General features: G+C 45.6%; 1 protein-coding gene across 3 annotated transcripts in view; it reads left to right on the top strand.

Annotated features, from left to right (window-relative positions):
• Positions 1-21,541, top strand: part of LOC140187917 (sphingosine-1-phosphate transporter SPNS2-like) — a 109,546-nt gene that overhangs the window by 84,969 nt on the left and 3,036 nt on the right. For all 3 annotated transcript variants that reach the window (XM_072243790.1, XM_072243789.1, XM_072243788.1), the window contains one exon: positions 18,465-18,505. In XM_072243790.1, the coding sequence (XP_072099891.1) occupies positions 18,465-18,501 (37 nt within the window). In that variant the 3' untranslated portion in view covers positions 18,502-18,505. The remainder of the gene's footprint in view (positions 1-18,464; positions 18,506-21,541) is intronic.

The following is a 21,541-nucleotide window of genomic DNA, read 5'->3' as shown; positions in this document are numbered from 1 at the left end:
GCTTGTTTGTATGTTTGTTTATTTATTTTGTATTTGCACAGTTTGGTGTCTCCTGCACATTGGTTGTTTGTCCATCTTGTTGGGCACAGTCTTCCATTGATTTCATTGTGTTTCTTGGATTTACTGTGTATGCTTGCAAGAAAATGAATTTCAGGGCTGTATATACAGCATGTAGTTTGGTAATAAATTTACATTGAACTTTGAAGAAAAGGACTTGAATTTCTCAGGTGATGTTGACACCTTCTCATACTGTTTCTGTATCCAATGGCAGTTTCTTGAACTGCATTGGAAATGGTTTGGTCAGTCCCAATGACTGTTGTATGAATTTGTGCCAGCTATTAGCCTTTGCTCTACCATACCTGACGCGGTACTGAAGGGAAGTTACTTTACTTTCTTTGGAATGGGGAATCTGATTGAAACCCATGAAATACAGAAAGGCCTGGATACAATGGACGTGGCCAGGACATTTCCATTATAAGGGAAGTCTAGGATCTGAGGGCACAGGCTGAGGGTTTTGGCCTGAAACGTTGACTGTACTCTTTTCCATAGATGCTGCCTGGCCTTCTCAGTTTCTCTAGCATTTCGTGTGTGTTGCATAGATTTCCAGCATCCACAGATTTTGTCTTGATTTTTAGCATACTGAGGGAGGTGACTCTATTGCTTAAGAAACTATTGGTGCGGTTTGACTCGGAATATGGGGCACAGTTTTGAGGACAATCATACTATAAAAAAAAAGGTTGTACCTCTGGAAGTACATGGGCATGATTGAAGGGGCAAAGTGTTTGTGGGGCAAGTGGAATTGGATTACAAAATGTGACCATGTTCATTAAGTATTTTTTCACCAGAAGTCAGTGAAACAGATTTTCATAATTGCTAATAACCTCATCCTGTTCAGCACAGAAGACATGTCCTGAATTTGAATAGAGGTAAATGTGAAACTAACCCGCAGAAGTAATATTGCAATAAGTCATGGTCAAACAATGCAGACCTCCTGGGAAGATGGTTGGATTAGTCATTATTGATTCCTTGAAATGTAAATCAGGCAGGTTTCTTCCAGAGAATATGCTTTGGAGATAGAAGTGAAGTACTTTACTGCAGAAATGCTTCAACTGCTGTAAACAGCCGAGGTTGCACAACTCATCGTATAAATTCATGATTCCTTTGCTCCAGCAATGGAAAGTGAATGGGGAGGGTGTACGTTCGTCTGACAGTTTCTATAGAGCATTAAACCATTTGAAGTTGAAGGTTCCGCTACATATAAACAGCAAAATACTTCAAAACCATCCCCATCTTTTCAAGCAACACACATCAAAGTTGCTGGTGAACGCAGCAGGCCAGGCAGCATCTCTAGGAAGAGGTACAGTCGACGTTTCAGGCCGAGACCAATTTCCAGCATCTGCAGAATTCCTCGTGTTTGCCCATCTTTTCAATCCTGTGTACACCCCAAAATTTTTAGTATGTTTCTTGTACTCCACACATAGACAGGAAATTACAATGGGAGATATAAAAGGCATGTCAAAAGGACAATCACGAGGAAATCTGCAGATGCTGGAATTTCAAGCAACACACATCAAAGTTGCTGGTGAACGCAGCAGGCCAGGCAGCATCTCTAGGAAGAGGTACAGCGTACGTTTCGGGCCGAGACCTGGGTGTTGCTCAAAAGGACAATGTTATGATAGTCATGGGGGATTTCAGTATGCAGATAGATTGGAAGAATCAGGTTGGTGCTGATTTTGGATCCCAAGAGAGAGACTTTTTAGAATGCCTGCAAGATGGCTTTTCAGAACAGCTTGTGGTTGAGCACACTATGGGATCAGCTTTTCTGGATCGGGTGTTGTGTAATGAACTGGATTTGATTAGTGAGCTTAAGTTAAAAGAACCCTTAGGAGACGGTGATAGAATTCACTCTTCAATTTGAGAGGGAGAAGCTAGAATTAAATATATCAGTATTATAGTGGAGCAAAGGGGAGAGGAGCTGATCAAAGTTGATTGGACGGGGACACTAGCAAGGATGATGGCCAAGCATCAATGGCAGGAGTTTCTGCGTGTAATTCGGAAGGCGCAGGAAAAATGCATCCCAAAGATGAAGAAGTATTAAAAATGAGGATGACACAACTGATAAGGGAACTCAAAGACGGCATAAAAGCAAAAGAAAGGGCATATTATATAGCAGAAGTTAGTGGGAAGTTAGAGGATTGAGAAACTTTAAAAAAAACAGATGGCACCAGGAAAAAAAACATGTAGAGAAAAAAGATGAAGTTGAAGATAAGCTAGCCAAAAATATCAAATATGATACCAAAATGTTCTTTTCATATATATGAAGAACAAAAGAAAGGCGAGAGTGGATATTGGGTCACTGGAAAATAACACTGGAGAGATGGTTATAGGGACAAAGAAATAGTGGATGAACTTAATAAGTGTTTTGTATCAGTCTTCACTGTGGAAGACACAAGCAGTATGCCAGAAACTCAAGAGTATCAGGGAGCAGAAGTGAGTGTATTAAGGAGAGAGTGCTTGGGGAAACTGATAGGTCTGAAGGTAGGTAAATCACCTGGACCAGATGGACTACACTTCAGAATTATGAAAGAGGTAGCTGAAGAGATTGTGGAGGCATTAGTAATGATCTTTCAAGAATCACTAGACTCTGGAATGGTTCCAGAAGATTTGAAAATTGCAAATGTCACTCTATTCTTTAAGAGAGGAAGGCATAAGAAGGGAAATTATAGGCCAGTTAGGCTGACTTCAGTGGTTGGAAAGATGTTGGAATCTGTTATGAAGTATGAGGTTTTGGAGGCACGTGACAAAATAGGCCAAAGCCAGCATGGCTCACTTAAGGGGAAATCTTGCCTGACAGATCTGTTGGAGTTCTTGGAGAAATAACAGGCGCAATAGACAAACGAGAATCAGTGAGAAGCTGTTTACTTGGATTTTCATAAGGCCTTTGACAAGGTGCCACATATGATTCTGCTTAACAAGATAAGAGCCTAAGTTATTACTGGAAAGATACTAGCATGGATAGACGATTGGCTGATTAGCAGGTGGCAGGGATCAGAATAAAGGGGGCCTATTCTGGTTGGTTGGTGTTGACAAGTGGTGTTTCCCAGGGCCAGTATTGGGCTGGCTTCTTTTCATGTTACGTGTCAATTAACTGGATGACAGAATTGATAGCTTTTTAGCCAAGTTTACAGACAATACAAAGATAGGTGCAGGGGCAGATAGTGTTGAGGAAGCAGAGAGTCTTTGGAGGGATTTGGATAGATAGGGAGAATGGTCAAAGAAGTGGCAGATGGAATATAATGTGGTGAAGTGTATGGTCATGCACATTGGGAGGAGCAATAAAGGCATAGATTATTTTCTAAACTGGGAGAAAATTCAAACATTGGAGGTGCAAAGTTACTTGGGAGTTCTCGTGAAGGGTTCCCTGAAGGTTATTCTGGAGGTTGAGTTAGTGGTAAGGAAGGCAACTGCAATGTTAGCTTTAATTTCAAGTGGACCAGAATACAACAGCAAGAAGGTGATACTGAGGCTTTGTAAGGCATTGGTCAGAGCAGTTCTGGGCCCTTATCTAAGAAAAGATGCATTGGCATTGGAGAGGCTCCAGAGGAGGATCATGAGAATGATTCTGGGAATGAAAGGGTTAATGTACAGGGAGCGTTTGATGGTTGTAGGCCTATATTCGCTGGAGTTTAGAAGAATGGGCATGGGGTGGGGGGGCCATTAAAACCTATCGAATATTGAAAGGCCTAGATAGAGTGGATGTGGAGTGGATGTTCCTATAGTGGGTGAGTTAGAACAGAGATGAGGAGTAGTTACTTTAGCCAGAGGCTGGTGAATCTATGGATTTCATTTGCATAGGAGGCTGTGGAGACCAACTCACTGAGTAGATTTAAAGCAGCAGTTGATAGGTTTTTAGTCAGGGCATCAAAGGTTACGGGGAGAAGCCAGGAGAATAGGGTTGAGAAAGATAATAAATCAACCATGATGGAATGACAGAGTAGACTCAATGGGCCAAATGGCCTTTTTCTGCTCCTATGTCGTATGGTCTTACGGATATACTGTATTCTATCCGAGTGTGGCTTCCTTAAACAATCGGTAATATGTTGTCAGCAGAGAGCTTATCCTGTGGTTGTTGACAGCTGTTGCACTTGTTACATCGAAAAAAGCATTTCCTAATATATCATTAATTTTCCACAATCTAGGCATTCCTAGAGTATATTGCTTTATTTGTAATTTCCTTGAAATCTGTTACATCTACTGGTGCCTCCGTCAGTATCATCTCCCTCCCAACCAAATACTTCCATGGCCTTCTTCCTTGCTCAAGAACTTTCTATCCTGAAAAGTCTCGCTGATATTAAGTCCCTTGATTTCTCCAACATGGGCCTTTTCCTCAATTCGTCCCCTTTCCCTTTCATCGACTACTCTGCCTCAGCTTCCCATGGAGTTCCGTCATTCAACTGCTCTCCTTAAACCTCCCGGGGACCCCACCCTTTTTGATCACCCCTTTGCTTATTCCATCCCTTGACTGTTTGGCAATTGGTTTATTATTGTCAGACATACGGTGAAAAAACTTGATAACATGCGATCTAGGCAGATCATTTCAAAAGCAGTGCGTTGAGGCTATACGAAGGGAAACGCAGTGACAGAATGAGAATACTTCTGATGCAGCCACCTCTACGTCGACCAGCCCCATCATAAATTGGGGGACTGCTTCGTCGAGCATCTCCGCACCAAGTGGGACTTCCTGGTGGCCAAACATTTTAATTCCCATTCCCATTCCCGTTTTGACATATCGGTCCATGCCTCCTCGTGCCAAAGATGAGGCCACCCTCAAGTTGGAGGAGCAACACCTGTTATTCCGTCAGGGTACCCTCCAACCTTGGATATGGATATGGATATCTATTTCTCCTTCCAGTGAACAAAACTTCTCCCCCTTCCTCTATTCCCCACTCTGACCTTTCATGTCTTCTCACCTGCCTATTGTTTCCCCCTGGGTCCCTTCCTCCTCTCCAGTCAGATTCTTACTTCCCCAGCTCTTGACCTTTCCCACCCACCTGGCTTCACCTATCACCTTCCAGCCAGCCTCTTTCCCCTCTCCGCAATCTTTTTATTCAGGCAACTCCACCACACCCCCAGCTCTCAGTCCTGATGGAGGTTCTCACCCCAAAACATGGACTGTTTATTATTTTCCACAGATGTTGCTTGACCTGCTGAGTTCCTCCAGCATTTTGAGTGTGTTGCTTTGGATTTCCAGCATCTGCAGATTTTCTCGTTTGTGCCTTTTCGTTCTGTGGGAAGTCTTTGAATGTGAAACGTCATATAGTGTTGATGCAAGTGGCTATTGTTGAATCTTAGGGTCTGTTATCCTCACAGTGTTGTCCTGCTGCAATGTTGCAGCAACACTGCAGTGTGCCAGTCTCTGCAGCTCTGCCTCTCTCCTCTCTCCTGTCATCCACTCTTCCTTGCTTTAGTCTTCTCTGGTGTGGTGATTCAGTTGGGAATTCTGCTCCCCCAAAGACCATTGGAAACACTATCTTCCTTTGTAAGGTAGGGGTGCACTGATCCTCAGTAATCAGGGGCTGAAAATTTATAGTTTTCTTAATTACATATTGCAATGTACTTCTACTGCAAAACACAAATTTAATGACGTATGCTAGAGATAATAAACCGGATTCTGACTCTGAAGACGGATAACCACTGGATCAGGGTGGGTTTCAAATTGTTTCTAATTTCACCTCTGCTGTAGCTTGATGTCCCTCTGCACATTTGGTAGCAGGAGCCAGTTGGAGCTGAATGGCCTAATTCTGCTCCTATAGCTTATGGTCTTATGATGGTCCGATTTCTCGCTGGTGGTTCTCTCACTCTCTCTCCTGGAACTTCCAGAAACTTGGATTACTTCTCCTACTGGGGGGGGGGGGGGGGTCACAATCGTCCAGTGTCGAAGACTGTACGTGGCCCCAAGGCAGAAGCAGTTTGTAGCCGCTGTACTGCAGAGCACGAGCCATCACTAGGATCCTCTTGTAGAATAGAGCACGTCACCAGCTGAGGAAGGGGTGAAGGGATGCAGATGCCACAAGCAACTTCTGGATTTGACATATTGTTGATGAAGTAGCATCAAAGCCAGGACTACAGTCAGCTGAAGCATCACATTCTACATTACTTTTAATAAAGCTGGCTAGCTTAGGCAACCTCGACATAGAGGGAGGCATTAGTTTCAAGGCGTGACTCGGATCTGTGATGCCGCCTGAGGTGCTGAGCCACAGAGTGTCATTGAAACTGAAAATCAGATGACATTCACTAATGTTTCCCACAGTTTGTCACCTGAATGAGTGAGTTACCCAACAGGCTGGAAACTCATCACATGTGTGGGTATGTGTACTCCCTTTGTCTGCTTATGAAAACACAGGCACACACGTTATTCTGCAATGGATGTCTGCATTTGTGCACCTGCGCCTGCCCACAGGATGAATAAGTGATGTAAGAAATCAGCAGGAGGCCATTCAGCCCCCGTGCTTGCTCTGCTATTCAGTTAAATCACAGCTAATCTTTTACCAGCTGCACCAACACCAACTCCATGTCCTGTAACACCTGAGGATCAGTCCCTACCTTGAATGTTTACAGAGCCTCTGCAGCTCCCTCAGTTTGTCAGTCCCACGATTGTGGCCTTGTCTATATCGGTGAGACCATTTGAGACTGGGCAATCATCTTTCTGTGTACCCGTGCTCCGTCCGCAATGCTGGTTGCTTGTCTCCTCTCTCCCCTCACACACTGATCTATCTCCCCTCTCCATTCACACTGACCTGTCTCCCCTCTCCCCTCACACACTGATCTGTCTCCCCCTCCCCTCTCCGCTCTCCACTGACACTGACCTGTCTCCCCTCTCCACTCTCACACTGATCTATCTCCCCTCTCCATTCACACTGACCTGTCTCCCCTCGCCACTCACACTGACCTGTCTCCCCTCTCCACTCTCACACTGACCTGTTTCCCCTCTCCATTCACACTGACCTGTCTCCCCTCGCCACTCACACTGACCTGTCTCCCCTCTCCACTCTCACACTGACCTGTTTCCCCTCTCCATTCACACTGACCTGTCTCCCCTCTCCATTCACACACTGGCCTGTCCCCTCTCTCCACTCACACACTAACCTGTCTCCCCTCTCCACTCACACACTGACCTGTCTCCCCACTCCACTCTCACACTGACCTGTCTCCCCTCCCCTCACACACTGACCTGTCTCCCCTCTCCACTCACACACAGACCTGTCTCCCCTCTCCACTCTCACACTGACCTGTCTCCCCTCCCCTCACACACTGACCTGTCTCCCCTCTCCACTCACACACTGACCTGTCTCCCCTCTCCACTCACACTGACCTGTCTCCCCTCCCCTCACACACTGACCTGTCTCCCCTCTCCACTCTCACACTGACCTGTTTCCCCTCTCCACTCACACACTGACCTGTCTCCCCTCTCCACTCACTCACTGACCTGTCTCCCCTCCCCTCACACACTGACCTGTCTCCTCTCTCCACTTTCACACTGACCTGTTTCCCCTCTCCATTCACACTGACCTGTCTCCCCTCTCCATTCACACACTGGCCTGTCCCCTCTCTCCACTCACACACTAACCTGTCTCCCCTCTCCACTCACACACTGACCTGTCTCCCCACTCCACTCTCACACTGACCTGTCTCCCCTCCCCTCACACACTGACCTGTCTCCCCTCTCCACTCACACACAGACCTGTCTCCCCTCTCCACTCTCACACTGACCTGTCTCCCCTCCCCTCACACACTGACCTGTCTCCCCTCTCCACTCACACACTGACCTGTCTCCCCTCTCCACTCACACTGACCTGTCTCCCCTCCCCTCACACACTGACCTGTCTCCCCTCTCCACTCTCACACTGACCTGTTTCCCCTCTCCACTCACACACTGACCTGTCTCCCCTCTCCACTCACTCACTGACCTGTCTCCCCTCCCCTCACACACTGACCTGTCTCCCCTCTCCACTTTCACACTGACCTGTCTCCCCTCTCCCCTCACACACTGACCTGTCTCCCCTCTCCACTCTCACACTGACCTGTCTCCCCTCTCCACTTTCACACTGACCTGTCTCCCCTCTCCCCTCACACACTGACCTGTCTCGCCCCTCCACTCTCACACTGACCTGTCTCCCCTCTCCACTCACTCACTGACCTGTCTCCCCTCTCCACTTTCACACTGACCTGTCTCCCCTCTCCACTCACACACTGACCTGTCTCCCCTCTCCACTCTCACACTGACCTGTCTCCCCTCTCCACTCACACACTGACCTCTCTCCCCTCTCCACTTTCACACTGATCTGTCTCTCCTCTCCCCTCACATACTGACCTGTCTCCCCTCTCCACTCTCACACTGACCTGTCTCCTCTCTCCACTTTCACACTGACCTGTCTCCCCTCTCCCCTCACACACTGACCTGTCTCCCCTCTCCACTCTCACACTGACCTGTCTCCCCTCTCCACTCACACACTGACCTGTCTCCCCCCTCCACTCACACACTGACCTGTCTCCCCTTTCCCCTCACATACTGACCTGTCTCCCCTCTCCCCTCACACACTGACCTGTCTCCTCTCTCCCCTCACACACTGACCTCTCCCCTCTCCCCTCACACACTGACCTGTCTCCCCTCTCCACTCACACACTGACCTCTCCCCTCTCCCCTCACACACTGACCTGTCTCCCCTCTCCACTCACACACTGACCTGTCTCCTCTCTCCACTCTCACACTGACCTGTCTCCCCTCTCCACTCACACACTGACCTGTCTCCCCCCTCCCCTCACACACTGACCTGTCTCCCCTATCCCTTTTCACACTGACCTCTCCCCTCTCCCCTCACACACTGACCTGTCTCCCCTCTCCACTCACACACTGACCTGTCTCCTCTCTCCCCTCACACACTGACCTGTCTCCCTTCTCCCCTCACACACTGACCTGTCTCCCCTCTCCCCTCACACACTGACCTCTCCCCTCTCCCCTCACACACTGACCTGTCTTCCCTCTCCACTCACACACTGACCTGTCTCCCCTCTCCACTCACACACTGACCTCTCCCCTCTCCACTCACACACTGACCTGTCTCCCCTCTCCACTCACTCACTGACCTGTCTCTCCTCTCCACTTTCACACTGACCTGTCTCCCCTCTCCACTCACACACTGACCTGTCTCCCCTCTCCACTCACACACTGACCTGTCTCCCCTCAGCTTTCTCCGCTGCCAGGAAGACAACTCAAAGAACAGCACTTCAGATTCCACGTGGGCAGCTTAAAACTTAATGACACGAACACTGAATTTTCTAAATTCATTTAGCCCCCTCCCCTAGTGTTCCTTTCACTCTCCAATCAGACTCTTTCTCCCTCCATTCACCTATACCTTCCCTCCTTATTTTGACTCTTCACCTTCCCCCACCTGGTTCCATCTGCCTGACTTTTCTTCCTCCTTTTCTTACATTTCCACCTGTTCCTCACCAGCCTTGGTCTCAACATTCCCTTTCCCTCTTACGCACCAGGACCAATCTCTCCATCACCTGGTTCCACCTACTACCTACCTGCTCTCCCCCACCTGAGAGGGTTCTCTCCCCTCTCAGTCCTGATGACCCGAATCATCAGATCATCAAATTCTGACCAAATCCATCTTCTGCTGATCCCACCAATAGTTTATTGTTGCTCTCCTGTCTCATATGCTGCCTAAAAATGCAGCAACCTTTGGGTAAGAAAGTGGCTCTTCTTCTGTCCTGAATGGCCGACCCCCGGTTCTGAGACTTTAATCCTGATTCTAGGTGTCCTGTTGAGACATCATTGCAGCAGCAAGCCTATGATCATCTTGCATACGTGTCTGCGGGCATGATACATCGTCGGTGACCTTGCTCTGGGTGTACGGCACACTTGGCTGCGTAAGCGGCAGTGGGAGAGAACAGCCCTTGCACTCGCTTGGGTTGCATCACATTCCCAAGTGAGGAGGAGTTGGGCTCGGGGCTCCTGGGCACAGGCTGTTTGTTCACCAGCCATTCCTGAACCCTGCAGCCACTGAACATGGGCAGTGGGCCAGAGACAACTGTGAGCGGCAGCTCAGTAGTGTGACACTGAACTATGCGAAGCTGGAAATCCTGCTTTTCACCCACAGCGCTAGAACAAGCAGGAGCAAGAACAGGCCATTCAGCCCCTCCAGTTGCTCCTTCGTTCAGTGGGATCCAACATTCCGCATCCACTTTCCTGTTTTTCTCTGTATCCCTCGATGCCCTTCTGTTCACTAAGGGTCGTGCATTTAAGGTGAGTTTAAGGCCGATGTGCAGAGCAGGGTTTTCTAACACAGAGTGGTGGCACCTGGCAGGTAGTGGTGGAGGCAGATACCGTAGTAGTGTTGAGGCTTTTAGATGCAGGGAATGGAGGGATAAAGATCAGAAGAGATTTAGTTTAACATGTTAAGCAGAGACAATGTGGGCTGAAGGGCCTTTTTCTGTGCTGTTCTACATTCTATGTCATTAGAAATCTACCTGCCTCACACTGAACTGCACACCCTGGCCAAAGGGAGCATGGGGACTAGCGAGACTGTTTCAGATGCTTTCTGTCTTCCAACCTGGAAGAAAGGGATCTGTGTCGGATTCGCCTCGCGCTCCCGACTCCTTTTGAAGTCTGCTTGGGCTCACCTTCCAGAAACTGCCCCAAGGCGCTGCTCTGGACATTCCCTCCTGAGGCAGCTGCCGGAGTGGAACTATCAGACTTCCTCGTAACCCAGGACATCAGAGAGCTGTTGGAATACTTCTTGAAACAAAGTCACTGTGGAACCATGATAATGCAAGAGCACACAGCAGGTTCTACAAAACCTGTTTCTGGTTAAAGGATGATGATTTGCCGGGAAATTGGGAAGACTTTCCCAGATTTTCATCAGGTGCTGCCATTGGATCTTTTCTATTAATCGGAGGGAACTGTGGTATCACATATCCTGCAAAACACAGCACCACTGGCAGAGCAGCTCTCTTTTGGTACTGCGCTGTGAGTCTCAGCTTGGATAACCTGATCACTTCCTTGGGATGGGCCAAAAACCTGGAGGTTCTGGAGCCGGACTCAGAAACACTATCCAATATCCGATCTGTACCTGGAGCAAGATCAAGCACCACTAACAGCAGGCCGTCAAAGAGACCCAATGAACCAGTGCAGGACGGACCAACCCATCTGGCTAGTTAAAGATCAAAGCCACGTTAGAGCCTGCAGCTGAAAAATAAAGGTGGAGCTCAGTTATAGTGCTGGGAGGGTGCTGCATTTTTGAAGATACCCTCTCACATTAGTGTAAAGGATCCAATGCACCACTTGATGAAGAAGGGCCTGCTGAAAATGAATCCCTTAATGTCACAAATGAGGCGACCCGGTCATTTTCACACAGCTGTCTGTGGGAGCTTGCTGTGTACACTGGCTGCCCTGTTCCCTACGTCACTACGAAGAAGACAGTTCCAAAGTATTTCCTTGGCTATGATGTTTAATGAGACTAACACAAATCCAAAAGCCATGAACTAAACAAATACTAGTGTATCTTTCTTTAAACATTTAGTTGGTTCAAAAATGTTCTTCAGTAAAGGGTAAAAGGCATTTCTTCCAATGACGAAGGGTCTCGGCCCGAAACGTCGACTGTACCTCTTCCTGTAGATGCTGCCTGGCCTGCTGCGTTCACCAGCATCTTTTGTATGTGTTGCTCGAATTTCCAGCATCTGCAGATTTCCTCGTGTTGGCGTTTCTTCCAATGCTAGCTGGTCTGGTCTCCATTGGACTGTATGATGTTGTTGAGTGCAAATCTCTATGTTACTTGTTTTCTTTACCAAGATATAACACAGAGTAGCCCTTACGGTCCTTCGAGTCACAGCGCTCAGCAATCCTCCAATTTCAATCCTAGCCTAATCACAGGACAGATTACAATGACTAAGTAACCTATCAACTGGTACATCTTTGGACTGTGGGAGGAAACCAGAGCACCCGGAGGAAACACACAGGGCCACAGAGAGAATGTACAAAGTCCTTACAGGCAGCAGTGGGAACCAGCCGCCAAGAATATACAAAGCTTTAGTTTCAGTACTATTCCAACACACAGGGAAATACTTTAATAAAACAAGAAGCAAAAAGCCATCAGCAGTGTCTCATATAGAGTAAAGAAAGAATGATCTGGGACAGCAACGGGAAAAGTTAAAAGTCAAGGTGTTGGCTTTCTCTAAGTGCTGTTTTCACCTGACTAATGCGGAATATTATTCTTGGCAACTTGATCAAATGAACCAGTTGTGCAAAACAAACTAACACTCGGGTCAATGGCATTCTTATTGTTCTCAGGAGCTGGGCAACAAAGCATTTTTTTAAACAGATGTAACCCTAAGAAATGTCTGGAATGTTAATGTTTTCCAAAAATGTAATTTGCATTTTGAAATGACAGGAAGTGCAAACACAATAATTCAAATGCAATTTTGTAAAGCCACCACCAGATAACAGCAGAACAATGGCAGTTTAGGAAATGGCTGTTTACATGTTGCCCAGACACCTCCAGGACTCTGTTTTTAGCTGGTTCTCAGGAAAGGGGGTCCTTTCTGTAGCATGCTGGAATTTAGGTCTGGAATCTGTTGAGCAATAGCTGTTGGTGTTTTCCTGCAATCCTGCATCCACGGGTCAATCGTTAAGTGCGATTGACGTACAATTACAATTGTGTACACTGACAAATATTATGTTTGAAACAGAAGTAGGTTCAATCACAAACAAAAGAAAATCTGCAGATGCTGGAAATCTGAGCAACATACAAAAAATGCTAGAGAAACTCAGCAGGCCAGGCAGCATCTATGGAAAAAAGTACAGTCAATGTTTCGGGCAGGAGGAGGAGGTTCAGGTAATTTTTGCATCAGTCTTCACTGTGGAAGACGAGCAGTATGGTGGAGTTCCAGGTGTCAGGGGGCATAAAGTGGGTGAAGTTACCATAACTAGAGAGAAGGTTCTTGGAAAACTGAAAGGTCTGAAGGTAGATAAGTCACCTGGACCAGATGGTGTACACCCCAGGGTTGTGAAGGAGGTGACTGAAGAGATTGTGGAGGCAGAAGTAATGATCTTTCAAGAATCACTAGATTCTGGAATGGTTCTAGAAACAGGAAAATTGTAAATGTCACTCCACTCTTCAAGAAGGGAGAGATGTAGAAGAAAGGAAACTATAAGCCAGTCAGTCTGACCTCAGTGGTTGGAGTCGATTATTAAAGATGAAGTCTCAGGGTACTTGGAGGCACATGGTAAAATAGGCCATAGTCAACATGGATTCCTCAAGGGAAAATCTTGTCTGACAACTCTGTTGGAACTCTTTGAAGAAATGACAATCAGGATAGACAAAGGAAAATCAGTTAATGTGAAGGCCTTTGACAAGGTGCCACATACAAGGCTGCTTAACGAGGTACAAGCCCATGGTTTTACAGGAAATATGCTAACATGCATAAAGCAGTGGCCGATTAGCAGGAGGCAAAGCGTGGGAATAAAGGAAGCCTTTTCTGATTGGCTGCCGGTGACTGCTGATGTTCCACAGGTGTCTGACTCTTTTTATGTTATATGTCAATGATTTGGATGATGGAATTGATGGCTTTGTTGAAAAGTTTGCAGACAATAGGAAGACAGGTGGAGGAGCAGGTAGTTCTGAGAAAGTAGAGAGGCTACAGAAGGACTTAGACAGAATAGGATAATGGACAAAGAAATGGCAGATGGAATGCAGTGTCAGGAAGTGTATGGTCATACACTTTGGTAGAAGAAATGAAAGGGTTGACTATTTTCTAAATGGAAAGAAAATACAAAAAACCTAAAAGTTAATTTGCAGGTTGAGTCTGTGGTGAGGAAGGCAAGAGGACTAGAATATAAAAGCAAGGATGTAATGTTGAGACTTTATAAAGCACTGGTGAGGCTTCATTTGGAATATTGTGAGCAGATTTGGGCCCTTTATCTTAGAAAGGTTGTGCTGGCACTGGAGAGGGTTCAAAGAAGGTTCACAAAAATGATTCCAGCGTTGAAAGGCTTGTCATATGAAGAATGTTTGTTGGCTCTGGGCCTGTACTCACTAGAATTCAGAAGAATGAGGGGTGACTTCATTGAAACCTATTGAATGGTGGAAGGACTTGATAGAGTGGACGTGGAGAGGATGTTTCTTATGGTGGGGGTGTCTAAGGCCAGAGGACACAGTCTCAAGATAGAGGGGCGTCCTTTGAGAACAGAGAGTGATGAGGAATTTCTTTAGCCAGAGAGTGGTGAATCTGTAGAATTCATTGCCACAGGCAGCTGTAGAGGCCAAGTCTTTATGTATATTTAAGGGTAAGTTTGATAGTTTCTTGATTGGTCAGGACATGAAGGGATATGGGGAGAAGGCAAGAGATTGGGCTGAGAGGAAAATTGGATCAGCCATGATGAAATGGCAGAGTGACTCAGTGGGTTAAATGGCCTAATTCTGGTCCCATAATCTTAGGGTTTTTTTGCCCTTGTACATTAATTAAATGTATTATTTATTTATACAGCACAGAATAGGCCCTCTGACCAACAATCCCCCGAATTAATCCAAGTCTAATCACAGGATAATTTACAATGACCAATTAATCTACCTTTGGACTGTGGAAGGAAGCCCACAGTTAAGGGGTGAACGTACAATCTGCTTACAGGCAGTGGCGGTAATCGAACACATGTTGCCGGTACTGTAAAGCGTTGTATTAGCCACTACATTACCATACTGCCCAAATTGTGGCTGACCTTTTACCTCAGCACTCCACACTAACCACGTGTCCCCTGATTCCTTTAAAATCTAAAAACCTACTGATCTCTGTGCTCACTGACTGAGCCTCTGCATCCCCCTTGGGTACAGAATTCCAAATATTTGCCCTCCTCCAACTGATGAAATGCTCTGTCCAGTCTGTACCGAACAGCTGAACCCAGTGCCAAGATTATGACCTCTTGGTTCGAGACAACCGGCCACACAAAACCCCTCATCTGTCCAGTTGGGTCCCATGGAATTTCGTGTTTCAATACAATGATCTCTCATTTCTCCCAGCACAGCTCATATGTTCCCAGTCCGTACGATCTATCAGTCAATCCAGACTACTCCAGTGAACCTTTACAGCACTCCCTCTATGTCCTTCTTTTGGTATTTACTCCCATGGGATTTCACACATTTTATAATTAGAGCAGGAGCTTTGCTCTACCACTCAAATCTTTAGTAAAGCCCATCATACTGTTTGGCTTCCTAGGTGTTCACCATATTTGAACATTAACTTAAGATCCCCTGAATATCAACACTTCCCATTTATTTCCAGGTGACCTATGGTCACTACTTTAAAGACTTCTTCCACACCAGTGCAGTGTCCCATGGTTCAGAAAGCTCGCTGAGAGTACCTTTCAGGCCTGCAGTCTTTAGGTGGGAAATGACGAAGAGAGCTGTGGATCAGAGTACTATTTTAAGCAGAACTCTCCTACCCCTCTACCACATTGACCTAGGATGGTCTCAATGACACTGTGGGAGCCCCTTCACCAGGAAAAAAAAAACTGCAGTACTATAAAGAAGGCAGCTCAACGACCCCTTTTCAGGACAATTAGTCATAGAGCATACCGCCTTTTGGGCCAACATCATGCTGAACATGGTGCCTAACAAGCTAGTCCTATTTGTCCTATATATACCCCTCTTTATCCAAATCTCTACTAGTGATAGGGCTGTCGGTGATGTTCACATTACATAACTAATAAAAGAAATCAATGGCTACAAGCTCTCCCTAGAAAAACAGGTCCCAGATGTAATACCCTGATCTCAACCATGGAGGACCTGGAGATGATTGAGGACGGGGTTGCAATGAAAGAGGAGTCCATACCTGGTATATATTGTAAAGTTGGGCATATAATACAATGTGCAGGCATTAATAACGATAACATAGCAGGTACATTATATACTGTATACATAAACTTGGCTTATGTTTGTCACAGAAGCAGGGTGGCGAATTACTTTGTTTGCTGGCTGTGCAGTTACAAAGAGACTTGGAGAAAGCCTCCACATAGTTGGGTACTAGCTGGATGCTTCCTTGCGATGCAGTCAAAGCCCTGGTTCAGGGTCGCTGGTGAGACTCCTGTCTTTGTCAGTGGAGTGTCGAGGACCCAAGTCTCTGACAGAAGCTGGAGCTTCCTCTTTCCACCTGACCATACTTTAAAATCAGGCTTATTATCACTAACTGATGTCATGAAATTTGTGGTTTAGCAGCAGTACAGTGCAAAACATAAAATTACTGTAAGTTACAATAGATAGATAAGAGCAAAGAAGGCATATGAGGTAGTGTTCATGGACCATTCAAAATTCTGATGGCAGATGGGAAGAAGCTGTTCTTAAGATGTTGAATGTGGGTCTTCAGGCTTCTGTACCTCCTCTCTGATGGAAAGAGGAATGTCCCAGATGGTGAAGGTCCTTAATGATGTCCTCTATTATAATCTTGGTGCAAAACCAGACCTTTGTCACAGCATTGTGTGTACCTTTAACAGATAGCAGATTACAGGTGACTGAGTGAAGGCAGAGCTATGGTTGCATAGCTTTGTCAGTAATTCCTGTTCTGGATGTAACACTGCTTTCCAGAGAATGATGCATCAGTTCAGAGAGAAACAGAATTGAAGATTCAGGTCAAAAACTCTTCATCAGAAGTGGAAAAGTAAGGAACACTGAGGGGAAGGGCTGGAGAGGACAGAGGGAATATCTGTGGTGGGCTTAAGTTCTCAATTAAAAAAACATGCAGTTGGTAATAAAAACAAGATTCAAACCAAAAGGTGCAGCACATTATGGAGAGAGAGGAAAACAAGAGGTTATCTGAAATTGTTAAGATCCAATGGCTGTAACACCAAGGCAGAAGAGACTGTTAACCCTTGGCCCATCTCACATAAAGTGTAACAAGGAAGGAGGTCATTTGGCACAACTACTCCTCCACAGTAGTTCTAATCCCAGTTGTCGGTTTCACCCATTCCTATCTTAAACACTGCTTCAACCTATGTCCTGTAGCTTGAACATCCCTCCTGCCCTTAGCACTAACGCTTGGCATTTAACCATGTTTATGAAGAAGCCCCTTGTTTAAGACCCATTTAATGCACCAACTCCCTCCCTTCATTTCAAAAGCTGTACTATTGAGAAAGTTCTTCTAAAAGCTTGTAGTTTCGAGTTACGATTATGGTGTAGCTGGTAGAGCCACTGCTTCACAGCTACAGCAACTGAGGGTGGATCCTGACCTCCGGTGCTGGCTGTGTGGAGTTTGTACATTTTCCCTGTCACTGCATGGACTTCCAAGGAGTGCTCCTGATTCTTCCCACATCTCATAGGTTGGTTAGTGGCCCCTGGTATGTAGGTGAGTGGTAGAATCTAGGGTAGTTGATGGGAAAGTGGGGAGAATAAAATTGGATTGGTGTAGGATTAGTATAAATGTGCCCCTGATGGTTGGTAAGGACCTGTTTCCAGGCTGTATGACTATGTCTCAAGGAATATGTATCCTTTTATCAATACAGAATGAGTTAATTTAGCATCAGAATATCTGGTATGATTTAGCAGTGTGTTCCAGATTAACAACTACTTGTTAACATTTAATTTAAATTCCATGGATGATATAATTACAGTATTAGGCATTTCATTAGTGTTTGTTAAACCACCACATAACCAAGATGTTACAATAATATTTACATGGTAATGAAGCAGATTTTCTTAGGTGAAAATTGTCCCAGTTGACCAATTTTGGTGAGAGCGGCCTTTTGGGATGTATTTCAGCGAGATAAGTGGAGGCATTGAGTGAAGGAATGCTGCTCTGCTAAGTCTGGGAAGAAATTTCTGCTTTTTCACTGCATTGTACACAACGTCAGCAACTTTCAAAACGCTCAAAGGCCAACAGCCTTCATACCCCCAAGAGGCTTCAGAGCAAGTAGTGAACAGCTGGTACTCTAAGGTAAAAGGTAGCTCATGCATGTTGCAGAAAGGAGTTTAGTTATTCACATTGCACTGGGCCAGGAACCTCAGAGTGGGTTAAGGATTACAAATCTCCTTCCCGAGGGGATGTGGCTGGGCTTTTAGAAAAATTCTGATCCTTTTACTTCTAGGATTTATCTAATTAATGTGATTTATACATTCCGCTGTGGTGGAATTTGAGCTCGCGGCTGAATTTGGCAGTCTGTGCCTGTGGTTTCCTAGCTCAGCCGAGTAACCATGATTAGCTGAATCAGTGGAAGAAAAACACAGCTAACAGGAAGGCTACTCTCTCAAATGCTTTGCCTGCCTCTTACTCCCATGATACGATGAGACCATCACCCTCCCTCTGCAAGGCATCCCTTGGGCATCATTACACGCTTGGGAAGGTGGCACTGTATCTCTGAGTGCAATGTGTGTGCCATTATACACCTGCTTTTGTGTCTGACCTCTTGAATTTCTTTGCAGGGTGGAAGAAATGAAGTTGGTTTCTATTAAAGTCTGATAAGGTGAGTGAAGAAAAACAAACATTTTAATGCAACGTTAACTTGTTTTAAAGTAACATGCGAGTGCCTGTAGTATGTGTGGATTTCCTTTTATTTAATAACTTTCTTTGAACAAGGAGGTCACAGGGTCTGAGTTGCAGGAAGCAGGGCTGAGATTTATCACTGGGCTTGTACAGACAGAATGCAAATGAAAGATGTGTAGGAAATAGCCCTTCCAGATCTGAGCGATTCTTTGTTGGGATGTTGTCTTGCCCACTGTCAGTACAGGCTGCCTCTTTCTGAAAATATTCAATATGATAGGAAGTGAATTATGGTTTAAGTTTTCAAGTTCATTTCATTTTGATTACCAGATACAGTAATGTTTTTCCCTTTGAGTCTCACAGAGGGAACATTTTCATATCGATCTATTTATTCCATCATCTGCTTACTTATTTATTGTTCATACAGAAATGCAGTACAGAACAGGCCCTTCCATCCCAACAAGTCACGTTGCCCAGCAAACCCCCCCTCCCCATTAACACTAGCCTAATCACAGAACAATTGACAATGACCAATGAACTTATTAACCAGTACATCTGTGGACTGTGGAAGGAAACCAGGGCGCCAGGAGGAAACTCACGTAGTCACAGGGAGAACGTACAAACTCCTTACAGGCAACACTGGAATTGAGCTCTGATCTCCTAAGGCCCAAGCTGTAATAACATTGCAATGACCACTGTGTATGTCTTTCTTTACTTAGTCATTCCCTCTCGGTCACTTGACCCAGCGCAATCCTTCTATGGTTTATAAGTGTCTTAACTTGTGTCCCTTGAGCTGTATCCCAGACTGATGGGATGACAGTTTCCTGTTACTTCCCATTTAACGAGCTCCCCCCTCTTAGGCTAGTTACCTGGAAAAGGCAAATGGCACAATAGAATATAGAACAATACAGGCCTCTAGGTTGTGTCAAATCAATCAAGTTAATGAAACCTAACCCCTCTGCCTGCATAAGGTCCGTATGTCCTCCATTCTCTGCCCAGTCATGTACCAATGTGATGGCACAAAAATGTTTTGTGGTAGTGTGGGAAGTTGTAAAAGTAGACTGTAAAATATAGATCATTTACAGATATGGGCAGGTGGAACTTAATCTGGGCAAGCACGAGGTGTTAGCAGTTTGGTAGATCAACAAAATGCCTAGTGCTTCCTCCTGGGGAGAAAACAGTCTCCCACCTACCCATCTGTCTCCTGCAGATAGAGGGGAGATCAGTTGCCCTTCCAGTCTGTTCTGTTTAACGAGACTGTGGCAGGTCAAGATTTCAGCTACATTGCTCACCTCAGTTATCCACCATCTGCTTCCTTTAGGAAAGAGTTCCTCATTTCATTTACCCTTTGAACAAGTGCTGTCCCTCTGAAAGTTCTCAAGCTCTGTTTAAGGCTATGCCCTCTTGCTCTCGATTCCTCACCAAGGTTGTCTGTTTGAGGGTACCTGGTTGGGTAACGTGCACTCTGGACAAGAGCATCAAATACCAAAACCATGAAACCCAAAGTTATACAAGTCCATATAGATATACTGCTATCTCTGTGACTAATGGCCACGGAAGAGGTCACACGAGGGAAACAAGCTTGTACCTACTGTTCCATGGTTATGTGGTGCAGAGACATGGAAGTATCCATGAGGACATTGCTGGACCTGTGCCAGTCCTGTACTGAACACAGGTCGTTATCAGCCTCAGACACTCACTGGTCTATGCCAACCTTGGAGCCAGCTCAGCAATGGTTGCGTCAGTAAGGTGTAAAACTCAAATCCTGGAACACTGGGAAAAAGTATGTGTTTTCTAATGCCAACTCATTCTGTTTTATTAATAATCAGGCAAGCAGTAGCTTTCCTTATTTTGACCAATTTATTGGCATTGTTTTGAAGAAACATTGGCTCAAATTCAATTTGGAAAAACTTAAAAGGAAAATATGAATTCTGGTCTGAAGAAGCTCCTCCCAGGGCAAACATGAGTGAGCAGCTCACACATACAGCAAAGGCTGTGAAATGCAAGTCTCAGAAAGAATTGAAACACATTGGTCCCTTTACACTGTAGGATTCTGCACTTGCTTACAAGGAAACACAGTGGGGGGAAATATATATTGTAGTATCTTCTACACACGTGATAGACTTCACAGTTTGCTCAATAACTTGCATAGGTTCCATAATCAGCAAATAGGTCTGGGTAGAAGTGTGGACAGGCAACAGATCAGCTAAAATAGGGTGGCTCCCAGTGGATAGATATCCAATGTGCTTGAGTGTCTTGCAGTGCCCCCCAGTGTTAGGAGGTATAAGTGGTGCTCCTTAGCGTTTAATGGTCTGTAATTTTAATACAGAGCTTTCCCTCAAATGCTCAGGTGCATATTGACCAGTGGGTTGGACTGCAACCCGTTTCCAAGATGGTGGGAGGTACTCAGTGCAGCTGGTAGTACTGCAGTCTCACAGTAGTACAGAGCCATGTTCAATCCTGTCCTCTGGCACAGTGTGATTTGCAGAGACTCTGTGTAATGTGTGGAGGCCTTGTTTCCTTCCACATCCACAGATATGCAGGCTGCACTGTAAATTATCCGTCCTGTGGCAATGAGTGCTGGAGGAATCTGGGGGTGAGGTGGGGCAAATGTTGAAATTGGAAGTGATGGTACTAAGTGAGAGAATTCACATGATGTGGTGGCTCAGAGTCAGCATGCACCTAACAGGTTAACTGACCTCCATTACTGTATAAGAAAAATAAGAAAATAATCTTATTGTACCTACACACAAGCCATGAAATCTAGTAGGTCAGGGATTTGTTTGAAAATGACCATATGACTGATACAAAGGCAGAGGCTGCTGCTTCCATTTTTGCAGCATAACGTTTTCTTGTAGGCAATACCACTGATTTTACTGGAGTTATTCAGAATTTGGAAACTACATCCTTTAGGTTAATTGATCTATAGAACAGGGGTTCCCAACCTTTTTAATGCCATGGACCCCTACCATTAACTGAGGTGTCCGTGGACCCCAGCCTGGGAGCCCCTGTTTTAGAA

The sequence above is a fragment of the Mobula birostris genome, chromosome 25 (assembly GCF_030028105.1).
Source record: "Mobula birostris isolate sMobBir1 chromosome 25, sMobBir1.hap1, whole genome shotgun sequence".
In the NCBI taxonomy this organism is placed as follows: domain Eukaryota; kingdom Metazoa; phylum Chordata; class Chondrichthyes; order Myliobatiformes; family Myliobatidae; genus Mobula; species Mobula birostris.
Note: the sequence above shows the minus strand (reverse complement) of the source record. Positions and strands in the feature narration are given on the sequence as shown.